We start from the raw sequence: 14,545 nt of genomic DNA, 5'->3' as shown, positions 1-14,545 counted from the left end.
ACAGAGTATGTGGGGACTGAATTTTTGAAGCCTACCTGTGTCAGGTGTGACCATCACCAGAGGGACACCAGTACTTTCAAAAGCAAGGCTGAAATACCATGCTTTGCATGGTGTCCTTCAAGCTTTGATTTCTCCTTTCTCTCCAACACTGCTCTTAAAATAGCATAGGTCTCCCTGACTGCTTCCTTACACCAGCAGGACTTGCAGGTCACCCAGCACCAGCACCGGGCAGGGGCTGCTGGGGTACGTGACTGACGCAGCCGCCTTCAAACCTCAGCAGGGAAGCGGCAGGGGAGGACGGGCTGACATGACCTTTCATACCTCAGCTGGGGGAAGCCTCAGCTTGGATGGTAGGAAATTTTCTAATCCCCATGTGTAATGGAAGGATCTCTCCCAAACATCCATTTAGGTGACATTGCGGTAAAAGTAATTTTAAAGCTAGCTATGGAAATAACACGTTCTTTATCAGATGAGTAAATACATATTTTAAAAAGGAAAAATAAGCCATCTGTCATCTAGGCACATCACAGCAGAGACTGCATTACTCTGTCAACAGCAGAGTTGTCAAAATCCAGTTTTCGAAAGTACAGATTTCATTTTCTGGCATTTAACAAGACAATTGTATTATAAGGGTGAGAATGAAAATCATTCCCAGAGTTCATTGCCTGTACTAATCCCTCTGCTGTTGGAATAAGAAAAGAAGAAACCTCCTGTTGCATATCACTTTATTTGTTATTTAGAAAAATCCTTGATTGAACACTCATTACTCCAAGTCTGTCGGAACAAATCTGTCAGGCCTGAGGTATAGAAGTAGAGGGTGAAGCAGTCATCTCCAGTCTGTTTCCAGGAACTCTGAGCATTTTGGTGGGAATGTTTAATTCAGTCTGTGTCGGCGTTTGTCTCTATTGATTTGTCCAAGGTCAGTCCAGGGCTGATTGTAGATCCCAACGGAATCCCCAGCTCTTACTGGCCTTTCCAGTCCAACCAGTACATAAGTTTTCACCTCAGAATACAATAAAAATAATAATTACTATAGGGGTTGCTATTATTATTCTTTGCATCTACAGTGCAAAGAATTACAAAACACTTAAATGAGTCCCAAACGATCTGACAGTAAGTGTTCTGCCTACAAGTTTTCATGACTGTGCAATTATTTCAAGGTTGTAAAAGCAACATGTATCTCATGGCTACATTTTAACTGGGGAGTGGAGAGTGTCAACACCTCCCAGTGAAATCAAGAATTAAAGTTTTTAGGTCTCTAATGTATTTTATTTATTATATCATTGTAAAATGTTATCTCCCCTGAGAAATTAAAAATTATCAGCTACTTTTATTAGATTATGAGAATCCAATCTAGAAACAGCAATACTACAGTAATTATTTTGGTAATCATAACTAGCGCAGCTCAAATTCTGAGTCTCCAGCTCAGATTATTTGCAATGAAATATGTGTGACCAATTTCCAGAGTAATCAGAAGTACAGTAGGAAAGAAATCTTGAGAATGTTAAGGTTTATTTTTATTTAATATGAATTTTTTGAGGAAGGTTATCTTGGCGTCCATTAAATTTGAAAAGCACTGAGTTTGCAGATAAAACAAACAAACTATTGCTTTTGATTTGCAGTTTATGCTCCTTGTTGTAAGTAACGCACTGCTGGGTGGACAGGAGAGAGCTTTACCTTGCCTGGTCTCCCAGTAGTGAAGCTGAAGTCTGGGTATCCCTGTAACCTTTGCATTGAGTCCAATAGCCAGTGCTATTTTAAATATAGGTAAGGGATGTGTCTTACTGGGTGGCTAGCAAGTTCATTTATCCATTAAAGAGAGAGGGCTTTGAATATGTTGCTCCCTGGGGATTATTCACATAAGTTCAATTCTTTGCATAAAGCACACTAATTTTTTTTTATTTTTATTTTTTTTTTAGCAGAAATAGAACTGGAGGTGAAAATTTAAAATTAAAGTAGTCTGAGAGAGAGGAGAGGTTTTATAAGTTAGGAACATGGGGGCAAAGGAAACAGAGTTATGTACTTGGGAAAACTGAGGCCAGCTGAAGGCTTATCTTCCAGGGAGCTCACCAATAACAAAGTAAGAGTGAGCTTAGCAAAGGCTATGATGGAGACTGCAGGTGAACTGGTTAGGGCAAAGGTATGATTGGAAGCCAAAAGCCAATATAGTAACTGGTAGTCAGTGAAAAACTGAATATAAAGATGTTTAATTGGAAACAATGGAAGTTTGACCTTGCAAATGTTTGTGCTCAGCCATGTGCTGTTAAAGATTTCAGCTGTGGCAGGGATACAATCTCTTCTGGTTTAAGGACTGTAGTTAAAACAGCTGGATTAACAGCTTCAAGATACTTCATAGAGCTGAACAGTGATGAAACTGCTCATATTTAAAACTTTTCAGGCTCTTGTAGCATATTGAATCAAGGCTGAAGTTCCGATCAGCCAAGCTAAGAGGGATCCCAGCCCTGTCGGACTGGACTGTTGGGTGCAGAGAGCTACTGTATGTGCTCTGGCTGAGCAACCACGAGGGTCATGGTGCAGAAATTGCAAAATGAAATTCTGTAGTTGATTTTACACAAAAGGTCAAAATTGGTTATTATAATGATATTAAAATCTCTCGATGCCTTTCTAGCACTGAAGTCTGTATCATGGATCTATAGCTTGAACCTTGATCAGTCGAAGTGCATATGTATAGTTTTGCTACAATGCTTCTGTAGGGACATAGTGTGCGTGGCTTGAAAAAATATGGGATGTGTATGTTTCAGATCCATAATTTTGATTTTTGAGTTTCTGAATCTTTATATCCCAGGAGATGTAAGAGAACATGTAGAATTGGATGATGTTGATCTGTCTCTGGGGATTAAGTGTTTATTTTATAAATGCTGATCAAAGTTTGACAAACCATTTCTTAAGCGCCTGGGAAGATGAGAAGTGAGAGCTAAAGGAAAAGATGGCCATTATGATCCGTGAGTAAAGCAGTGTTCAAAATGAATGCTCTGATGGGATGACGAGTTGATCTGAAAAGCTGGTTTAATCTGAGATACTTAAGGCTGAAAGAGATACCTGAAGGAGAAATTGGCTATCTGTTTTTCACAGAGGATTATAAGGGGTTGGGAGACAGATTTCTTGAACTCTGTCAGTATTGTGCATGCCTGAGCACCACCAGCACAGCCCATCCTAGCGGGGAGGCAGGAGCACGTGGCATATTTAGGGAAGCAGCTCTTGGTATGAAGAACGGGGCGCTCAGGCTGCATCAGTTTCAGTAGCTAGCTCTGGCAGGATTTAAAATTTCTTTGCGAAGCACAGCTGTAGCCTTTAAAAAAATTCCTTAAAGGGCACTACAAAAATGTCAGCACAGGGTCCAATGTTAAAGCTTAAAAGTGATGGGGGGAAGAAAAGAAAGAAGGGGGAGGGGGGGAGAAAAAAGGCAATAAAAGACAAAGAAATTTCTGATGTCCAGTTTCCATTACTAAATCTAGGACCTTGGAGTCAAGCTGTTTCTTGTTTTGTCTTCCTGGGTCAGCCACTGTTCCCAGAAATAGCCCATCAGCCAAACTGTGCCCCTGTGACAGATTTTACACTTTGGATTTTGCCTTGTGCTGTAGTTTACTGTAATGCTTTTACCTGCCATACCTGACTGTGAGGTCCAAGACATACTTGCAGAGGGGTAGGATGGATTCACATGCACTACTGACATCTCTTTCTGTTGAGCACTAGCGCAATGCAACTCTGTGAGGAAAACAGTTTCATCCTGATGGGAACTTGGTGGCAGGAACTGCAGAGCTATTGCTGCATGGCAGTGCAGCTCGTTCCCAAAAGGGCTTGAGGAAATGGACCAGGGCTGGACGTTGTAAACTGTGATTTTTGGTGTTTCTAGCTCAGTGAAACAAATCTTGCTGGAAACTATCATTTTTTTTTCAGTGGCTGGTATAAGTAAAAACTAGTCCCAAAAAGCTGTGGGAGGGTTAAAAGAAGGAAAACTGATATTTCTTCTTTGAGACAAAAGATAACTTAGAGGTTTCATTTTTAAAATTGTTTTCAAAAAGTGCTTGAGTAAGTATTTTATTAAGAAAACAGGCTTTGTATGTACAGCCTATAAAGAACATTATTTTTGTTGTTTTGTTCCCATTTTAGTGAACACTTTAAAATTTGACAACAAACTTGAAGGAGTGAAAGTATAAACAGTTTTAAAATTCTTCACAGAAAGGAATAAAATCACTATTTTTATATGCATTTTTTATTTTTTAATTTTAAAATAATGCTTGAAAGTTGTCGATGTGTTCTACTCTGAATGAACTGACAAATGCCTCTCCTTTATTAAAAAAGCGTAGCTACTGCAAGTGTTGACATTAAGATGTATGCATTTGTCAACAGTTCTGTAATTGCACATGCTGCTTGGTTTTTGAGAGTGAAGCCCTATTACATGCATAAATGGTTCATGACCCATTAATGATGACTACAATAACAGTTTCATACAGCTCCATCTACATCAGAGAAGTCTGGCACAAAATAGAACATAAATATGAAGGTGGTTTTCAAAGTTAAGGCTCTGGGGTCTTCAGAGTCACAGTTGACTGTTGGCTTTTACTTTTGTATGATATTTCTGATTGCATAAAGAAAAGAATGACTGCAAAGACATCTTGTCTTTCATTGAACCATAAAGACAGCTTCAGGTTGTTGTCACTGGAGTAATAGGGCCTTTTCCAGTGAATGGAATTACATAACGTTATTCTGAAACAAGGAATCGGCTCAGCCTGAAAATACGTTGAGCAGAGCTGGGAATGGATGGTGCACTTGAAACGTCTCGGGGAGCATCTGCCAGTGACTGGAAAATAAATATAATTTTCTCCTGGATATATTATACAGCATAAAATATCAAAAAAGAGAACTAAAAGCAATGATCCATCTAGTCTAGAAGTATACAGTACCAAATGCTTAAGATACAGGTATGTGAAACTTTCAGCATGCAGCTACAGAATAAACTGTCCACCAAAACAGATTTTCTCTAAGTCATGTTAGTTAGAATATGTTTTATGTGCTAGAGCTGGAGGTTTGTAGCCTTTCCCCACTTACTCTGATACTCACTAGTATTTACTGCTAGAATTCTCACCTAACCAAAAGGAAAACATACCAGGATGGATTTTCTTCTTGCAGACATAAGTGTAGTTTCACTGAAGCTTGTACATCCTTTCAGATTTATACTAGTTGAGCACTCCTAGCCTGATTTCCAGCCCTACACATCCTTTTTTTTTTTCTAAACATGCAATGACAAAGGGGCCATCTAAAGGCGAGTAGATCATCCTTCTTTGAATCTGCCCACATTATTAATGGCTGAATCTTGACATCTTTCCTTATTAATTCGAGAATAGTAGATCTGGGCTCCAGCCAAAATGACAGTCAAGAAGCATAACACTGAGTAAGAAAAAGTTTGTGATGAAGAACGAGTTTCTGACTGTGCCAGTTCACTGACAACATGCTAGTTTTAAGTCTCTACCCTTTGCACCATCCTTTGTCTTCAAAAATACTCAGCAAACAATTCAGGGGAAGCAACTGGCATATTCCCTAATGAGACAAGATGAAGTGCCCTATTATGATGATGACAGCAAATTGACTAAGTGAACTGCTGTTTGAGAAGTTTGCAAATTGATCAAACCGTGATTCCTTGATTGCTTACTTAATCGCCTGTTACAGTCCCTCTCCTCACCCTCCATACCCCAGTTACTTTTGTCAGCACTTCAGCAACTGAGGGACTCTGTTAGACCCTCAGGCTGTGAACAGTGGAATAATAGGTTCCGGTTTAGGGGATTTCATTTTATTTGCATTAGTATGTACTCTTGGCCAGCTATCAGAGCGGGAATTTAGAGATCTTCTGGACTCCTACAGTGCTTTCTACATCAGGCTAAGGACTGTAAAGAAGAAGCTTTCTTAACTCTAATTATTAAAGGATGGATGCTAATTAAAGTGCTGCCTCACTAGGTGCTGAATACCTTAAGCAGCTTCTTAACTCTGGGAAGGGTAATGCTGTGCACATTTAGTACTTAGTGATGTTTTGCCTGCTAAAGATGTCTGGTCAGGAAAGAAATGTACAAGGGAAAAGCGTATTCTGGTGAGTGGTACAAGCGATTGTCTGGCAAAACTCTTAATTCATAGTCAGTTTGGAATCGGAGCCCCTAGAACTGTGGTTCTATTTTGCTGGCAGAAGTGAAGAAATGTCCAAATTTCATTATAATCTGCATGATAAACTGTCTTACAGCATTCTTCAGAGTAATAGTCAGACAAGGCTACTTCAGGCTGGCCATTTAAGCCTTTCTGAAATTTGTTTCATTACAGAAACTACTTTTAGGGAATGAGGGAAAAGGAGGGATATGAGTCCATCCCTGCACAGGAGTGGGAATGAGGAAGTATTCCTGCTGGTGCAGAGCAGTCGCTGGCTTCTGCTGGCAACACTGGGACTGCATTTCAGAAGTGGCAAGGAAGTGCTATCCCTGCACTCAGCTTGCAAATCTCCAGTTCCTTCCAGATTAAAAGCACTGGGAACTTTGCAGTTGTATTTACAATCTAGACACAGCAGATACTATGCCATGTCAAGTTTCATTGTGCTGCTCTGCTGCCTGAAGAGTTGAGGGTACCTGGAAGAAAGATTTGCAGTGATTAACATATGGGTTATTCACAAGTTCCCCTGAATATCTCCCAGTCTGTGTAAGTCCTGTGTTTGCTGTATAATGATGTCTGAATGTGCAAATAGCAGCTAAATCTGCTTTCAAAATTAGGGGATAAGAAAAAGATAGATTTGGCCTCCCAGTAGCCAGATGTTGTCCAAATATATTGGTGTTTTCTGCTACTGGTAGCACCGAAAAGCTTACTTAAAGATTAGGGGTAATAACTCCAAATAACTCCATCTCATAGGAAGAAAAAAGGAAGTCTTGATCTATCTGCTAAGTGATTCTGTGTCTTTTATTGTATTTGCTGACAATTAGTTGAACAATCATAAGCTCTTACGGAGAATAACCTTGTCAGTATAATCAAGTAAGTGTTTAAGCAGGTGGAAAAAAAATCAATCCTCCTGCAATGGGATTTAAGGTTACTGTTGTTCAAGACCCAGGATCACACTTGTAACTTTCTGATACCTCTTAACTGCCTTCTTGTGGGAGTTTTCTCTTTGCCCTGTGTGAAGTGACACTTATGATATCTTGCCTGAAAACATGCCTCAAATACAAGGAATTGCACTGGCACGTGGGAGTTTTTCCTCTTGTTCTTAGTGGCTGGCTGTGCTTGTTTTATTTACCACTTGGATTTTCACAGGCACTGATCCTCCAAAAGATGAATATTGATAAGCAGAGAGAAAAAGATGATTGTATAAAAATAGGTCTGAAGCATAAAGATATCACCCAGGATGGAGGCCATATCTGAGCCTGAGCTTTTCTGCTAGGGACAAGGGCTTGTTTTCATTTGGGTGGTAGATGGTGGTAGGGGTCTATAGATGCCTGTTAAAAGGATCCTGCAGGGAAGCTGAGGACAGGCAAAGCTATCTGTCATTTGTGTTGACAAGACTTGAGCAGATGCCTAGGTAGTGATCATGTATACTTGGGTGTGTGTATGTATGTCTTTGAAATACCATTATGTGGATGCATATATGTATCACTCCACAACTAGATGGTGGTACATTTGAAAGTTCACATCCAGTTACGTAAGTAGTTAAAGACATGCCAACTTTTGAGCATGGACTCCAGTCCAAATGCAGTAAACTTTTTCACATGCCAATCAGTAGCAAACCAACAGTTTATGTTATGACAGTGATTAAAGCAGTACTCATGTATAAAGAGCCTGTCTGTTTTCTTCTTCTTTGTGATACGATCACTTTCTCTCTTTTAAAGCTATCTATGAACAATCTTGTGAGGCTTACCGACACCAAGGGAAGACGTCAGGTTTCTTCTACATCGATTCTGATGGTAGTGGACCACTTGAACCACTCCGCGTTTTTTGCAATATAACAGGTAATGACCTAACTTTGTCTTCGGTGCTTTAGGTTGGCTCTAATATGATTGTGTGGTCTTCTTAGTAGTACAATGATAGACATGTCACTAATACTGCTCAGTAGCAGGGAAAAAGCAAAGAACTCGTAGCAGCTGAGGTTCAACCCTGAGATGTTTCCTTATATAGGATCCATGTAAAAGTGATTTTTAAACTGAGTTTGAAGTATTCACCTTGTACTGTTGCTGAGTGATATTCAGAGTGGTATCCACACCTTATAAAGGGCACTGCTGAGGTATTTCATGCTATCATAACTTTTAATGAGACGTTTATGTTTTTTACTAAAGATGTAGAAACTTAGAATTCAAACCTTTTGTAACTGAAAGGTTTCTCTGTTTTATTAGAGCAGTACATCTGGGAATGTTTATTAAGCTCCTTGCACTGAGATGTCTGTAAGCCCTTCCAGTCTGACTTAAGCAGGAATACCTCCCCTCATAGGAGTGTGTTGCCTTTGATGTCCCAGAGAATATAAACCTTGATTGTCCTGGGTATCTGTATGGAGGAGAAGGTATGATGCTCTTAGGAGGAGGGACTCTATTTGGTGTCAGGTAATGGAGCAAGAGTCTGGCCAGGTGACCTATTGGTTGAGGCTTTTCAACCTTAAAGTTTTGTAGTATTAAAATAAAAATGTTTCACATGAATATACCTGTCTGGCAACTTTTCCCCTTAAGTGAGTCCTATTTTGTATATAGGGCTGTCATGCAAGGTTACATTGCCCATATTGCAGATTGGGGTAAATGGTACAAGTGTCCTTTCTGCTTTTTATTTTTAAAGTGGAGAGGAAATTTCCTAGACTGTCTCCTGTTTGGCATTATTTGCTTTCTGTGGCCAGGTGCAGATGGAAGAATATTTTATTACCCATTCTAAATTGCTAATTCTGGTTGAGCTACTTTGTCACATATCACCTCAACACTCGGTCCTGAAAACTAAGGACTCAGGATATTCGTATTTTATCCTTAATCTCCTTGTACATTAAATGTCTCAAATTAAATTTTCATTTTTATTTAATTGTTCAATCATTATGTTAATTAAATGCACACCAGTTAATTATTAAGCGTGGTTTTTTATTCAAGTGTAACAAATATTTAATAAAATGTGTCTCCTTCACTGTTGTTGAATCTCATAAGAATTGAAATGGAGTTTCACCTTTCTGTCTGAATATCCTTCCTTGATCTCCAGTATGGGAAATGTGCTCATTTTTATTATTTATCATATAAATATGTGTGATCAAAACATTGTCAGTGCTTTTTATCTCTGCTGAAGAAGTAGGATTTTTGACAAACTCCTTGCAGAAAGCATCTGCTTTCTTCTAATAAATTTTATCTGGCAGAAATGCAGGAGGCATATACCTGATTTTCTCTCAATCTATAATGAACTTGCTGACATTCTTATTTTATTTTGGTTAGAAAAGTGGAGGTGGGGAAAACTGGCAGAACCTCCTAGCTTGGAAAACTTTTATATTCCTTCTTTTCCCCTAGATGTCTCATTTGAGGCAGGGGAAGGTCATTTGTCATTCCTATTATTCCTATCACATAAAAGAGGACCAAGACACAGAAAGAAATTACTATTTTACAGTTGTCCAGAGAATTTGAGGTACAATTGGGTTATGCTTCTGTATCATCTAAATATGGTTTGGGTGCCTTAATCACAAGAACTTCTTTTCTCTCTGGGAACATACGTTATTGTTATGCTGATAAAAATTGTTTACAGTAATAGATTAAGTGCAGAGTATGGGAAAAATAACTCAACCTTATGTACACAGGGATGGATTCTGAATTTCTTACTCTTCTCAGGTAACGCTTCTGCATAGTTTTCTGAAAGTATCAATATTCAGGGAAAGTAAAAAACTGAAATTCTATGTTGTTACATTAGGAACATGGAAGGAACAGAGACAAAAAAAGTCTCATTACTGTTCAGTGACAGAAATCCATAGCACACCTCCTGTGAATGGAGAAACATAGATGGTCAGAAGTGTGGATTGCTTCCAGGTATGGGAAGATGGTGGATGGAACTGTCACAGGAAAGCATGGAGGTCATGTGTGGCATAGAAAAAGCAAATAAGGGTTGATTCTTGTCCATTATATAGGAGCTAAGGGAAAGTTAAATTTATCGATAGCAGGTTTTGTTTGGGTGGGGGTGGGGGTGGGGTGGGGTTGTTTTGTTTTCTTTTTCCTGATGCAATGAATAATTCAACTTGAAAGTTACTACCACAGACATGAAGGAGGCCAGTGTATTAACAGAGGGGAAAAAACAGGCTGGAAAAAGCCCCAGTCTTGTCTGATAGATTCAGATGGTGCAATTAAATGTGGAGTTTAGTTGCAGTTCCCAACACAGGCAGCTGCAAGGCAAAGATCACTGGGAAATGGGAATGAGTTTCAGGAACACCTTTTGCCTTCCCTTACTTCCCTGGGTATCTGTTTGCCCTCAAAGGCAAAGATGGGTTCCTGGGCTAAATGAAACTTTGCTTTTACTCAGGCTGGCAGGTTTTTTTGCATACAGTTCGAAAAGTGGTAATCTCTTTATGCCTAAATCGTGTCCAGGCTGAAGAATTTGAAGGTGGAATGGAAAATCTGGGGAAATGACTCATTTAGTGCTTTTAAAAGTAGAGGTGCAGTTGAGCTAATGGCTTCTGGGAATTACAGTGTGTTGAGTCTGTGAAGGTTGAATTCAAGGAAGGAATCAGTTCATCAGAAATGAGCACCATCGTGGCATTTAGAGAAGAGTGTTGTTCCTTAATGTTCATTTACATTTGTCTAAAATCCTTTCTAGTTTTTACCTGTTTAATTGAACAGATAGGAATCTTGTTTGTAGCCAGTTATTAACCATGGCAGATTAACATCAGGTTTCTTGCATACTGCTGTCTGATCCTAGGCATCCAATATGTGGTGCGGATATAGGAAGTATCAACATCACAAGTTAATTTGTTGTGTCGATGGTCTCAGTGACTTCTCTGCAGCCTGTCAAATATAACAGCCCACTTGCTGAAGAAAAATTCTGAAGGAACAAAGACATTGCAGTTGTGTGTTGAAAGGGAGTTGGACAATCATAGAAAGACAAAGAGGCAGAGAGAAATAAGGGAAGGGAAACTTTGCGGGGAGAAAAAAAGAGGGGAAATATTTTAAAATAGTAACCCAATTTTCAGCATGGCAAGAAATTTAACAGTAGAGTGCCACAGGATGTCTGCTGATACTGGAGTGGGTAGACATTTATTCATTGTCTGGAGAAGTGGCTGAAAAAGCAAGGTGGCAAAATTTGTAGATGACATACTATTATTGAAGTTGGTGAAGAAGAGGGAAGTGTGTGTGAAGCACTATAAAAGGATCTTATCTCGAAAGATGTTTATTTCTAGTAAAAGTAAAATAAGTTGTTGAAAAAGGAGGTTGTCAGGAACAGTCATGTACCTAATTAAAGACATAGAAAGATATCTTCACAAAAAGAGGTTAAAAGTAAATAATCCAGAGCTATTTAGGTTGGGAAGACCCAAAGTGAATAGGCCACATTGAAGGAAGAGGATGTTAATTTGCATTTTCTTACAATAGGAATAAAGAGACAACTCAATGACAGTCAAAGACAACAAACTGAAAACTAGATTAAAAAAATAAGATAGCACCTTATTAACATAATGTTTTCTTCACCTTATATGCCCATTATACACAAAGCAAAGTCACTTTCACAGGGAAACTCACCAGTTTTAGGAAACAATGAGGAATCTGCACTGAATGTGCATGTGTGTGATGGAAGTGAACTAGTCGTATGTGCCCAAACCATGATCACATGTAGCTGAATGCTGGGAGAAACACCATGAAGTTTTGTGTGGGTCTGCAGGGATTATTAATTTAGGATGACTGTGTTAAGCGCCATGGGAACATAGCCTGTTTCCAGGGCCACCTGCACAGGAATGTGAACCTTGTTTGGATGGAGATGCAAGGTCTCCTTGCTTTACCTGGGTACTCTATACCCGCACTGTTTTGCATAAAGTACAGAGAAAATGTATCCTATCATGTTTCGGGGTAATGAACAACCAACAGTGGTAGGAAAGAAATTTTTCCTGTAGGCTGATTGTTTGATAATGAGCCCAGTTTAATTAATCTTCACTTCCTGCTGAAGTGACTTATAACAATCAATACAGAAAATGGCTAATGGACCCTCTGAAACTCTGGTCTGGCAGTCTTTCTATCATTGTGAGGTTCATTCTCTTTGTTGTTGTTGTTGCTTAGAAATCTATTGATCTGTCTGGAGTACTACTTAAATGCTAATAATCATATTCTCCAGTGTAAAGTCTATAGACATGCAATCTACATCTATGTACTTGTTTTGCTACCCTGTACAGAAAGTGTTTGTAATGACCTTTCCTCATCTCCTCCAGAGTAAATTTTACCCTTGATATTTGAAAGATTTGCTTACAATACAGTTGAGTCATTCTGTTACTGTACTTTACTGATGCTGTTTTACTGTATGCAGACCCTAGGCTATCAAATCAATAATGCTTAGAAATTGCCATGACTAAGATCAATGTTTAATTTTATCTTAGATATTTATCCAGTCCTCACACAGTTTCCCTTTTTTTTCTTCCAGAGGTGCAGATTAGGGAAAAATGAGTCCTTGTCCCAGGTCTTGCTGCTATTCCAAGATCTGGTTTTGAAACTACCATAGTGAAAAAATAAATAATGAACAAAATATATGTCTCTCCTTGTTGTGGATCATCTCTGGTTTGCAGTCTCCTCTCAAAATGAAAATAATGCCTATTGTTCCGATGCAAAAAAAGTAAAGCTTTATTTTCTCTATCTCAAATAACTGTATAGAAATTGTATTTAGATCTCAGGCAAAGTAAGGGATTCTAAGATGTGAAGGAGATTGCCAAAATTATACTTGCAATTTTTTATAAATTGCCTCTAGCCTATTTGTTCATTCAGCTAACAATGACCAAGATTTTATTCTTTCATATAGTACCTATTCCATGGCATGTAAAGAGGGTTGAATTCAGGAAGATACAAGTTGTGTTTGTAGCTGAAGTACCTAAATACATTAAGTGTCTGAATAGTCCCACTTGCAGTATGATATTTGGTCAGCTATTTGAGGAAAATGCTGTAGCGGTTCAGCTTTACTTTTCTGTGAACAGGAGCAGACCAGAGTAACAGAGATGGACTACTGCAAAGCAGAGCTGGCTGGACCTCAATATTTGCAGTAGGGATCCCCAGTGACGTTCCCCAAATAATTGTGGAACTGGTGGTTTTACTTGTCCACACAGCATCCACCTTTCCCTTTGTTTGCACACAAGTATCTCAGTTCATCTTCTTATATAATTTATTCATCCAATTTCCCACAAGGAATCATCTCCTCTTATTTTGTATAGCAATTCCACTGATAGAGAAGCCATCGTGTGATTCATCCCTTGTCACGGTTCCTGTGGAGCTGGCAGACCCCCGGGTGAAGAGGGCTGCCGTTGGTTAGGCTGAGACAATCACAGAGAGGAGAAGGAGGCGGCGGCGGTCATGCCCTTAATTCTGGTGTTACTACCTGCAACTATGTAATTGTGCACAAGAACTTGAGGGGTGAAACTCCCTGAGATTCTTAGAATGAGCTAGAGAAGATTTTACAGCTTTGAACTTCTTAAGGAAATGTTTGGAGTGCCTTCTTTGTTTGTTATTTGATTATTATTTTTTTTTTTTCTCTTAAAGAGTCTACCTTGCAACTTCCTCTCTGTAACTGATTGACTGTATCACTGGAGAAAGCAATGCATGGGAATCCTTTACATATTATATCCTACTGTTTACATTAAAGACAGCTCTAAAAGACTTATAGTTTATCCCGTCAAGCACTACAGGTCTTTTGGCACGCTACAGTTCTGGCAATTTATACTTTTCTGGTTTGAATTGTCATTAAATATTCCAGAACTTTATAAAATGAAAAACAAGTGCTTATATTGTGCCAAAAGCATTGCACTGTCAACAGCTGCCTTGCTGTTTTCAGGGAAATGGTTGTGTTTCTGATAAGCATCACAGCAGAAGTCCTGCAGATCTTCTTCACTGTCACACTTGCAGGAGGCCCCCAAGGAAGTTTTATCACAGAAGAACCTGACAGTAGGTACTTTCCTCTAGCCTTTACCTTTTAACCAAGGGTTACTTCAACTTAACCACTCTCCTGCCACACTTGCAGTGCTCAGAAGTTAGAAGTCAGTTGTGGTTCTCTGTAAGTTACTCCATCTATCTCAGTTACAAGGGGTGGATCCATTTTGCCCCAGAACTGGGTGTCTAGTGCCTTGCTGGAAACCTGCAGGTGTCCTGCCCAGCCTCCTGGTGTGGCACCAGAAGAATGGCAGGTCTTCTCTGGGCTCCGTTTCTTGTCTGGCAGGCTCGTGCAGATGTCTGAGCTGTCACAAGGCATATGAAAAGTGATTATGTTGAGTGTCTCAAAACTCACCTTAGATGAAGGACACTGAGTCAGAGAGGACTGCACTGTTGTCACAAGTGAGGTGTGAGCACAGTAAATGAGTGTTCATTTTGCACTAGGAAGTAGT

The 14,545-nt window shown here is 39.3% G+C and overlaps 1 protein-coding gene across 2 annotated transcripts in view; it reads left to right on the top strand.

Moving 5' to 3' along the window:
* The window catches only part of CNTNAP5 (contactin associated protein family member 5), a 296,864-nt gene that overhangs the window by 188,743 nt on the left and 93,576 nt on the right, over positions 1-14,545 (top strand). For both annotated transcript variants that reach the window (XR_008823617.1, XM_056349942.1), the window contains exon 12: positions 7,872-7,991. Coding sequence is in view for 1 of the 2 variants with exons in the window: in XM_056349942.1 (XP_056205917.1) it covers positions 7,872-7,991 (120 nt within the window). In the remaining variant the exon portion in view is untranslated. The remainder of the gene's footprint in view (positions 1-7,871; positions 7,992-14,545) is intronic.

This window comes from Falco biarmicus, chromosome 8, assembly GCF_023638135.1.
Source record: "Falco biarmicus isolate bFalBia1 chromosome 8, bFalBia1.pri, whole genome shotgun sequence".
NCBI classification, from domain to species: domain Eukaryota; kingdom Metazoa; phylum Chordata; class Aves; order Falconiformes; family Falconidae; genus Falco; species Falco biarmicus.
The sequence above is the reverse complement of the archived record's forward strand: the minus strand, read 5'-3'. Positions and strand labels throughout refer to the sequence as shown.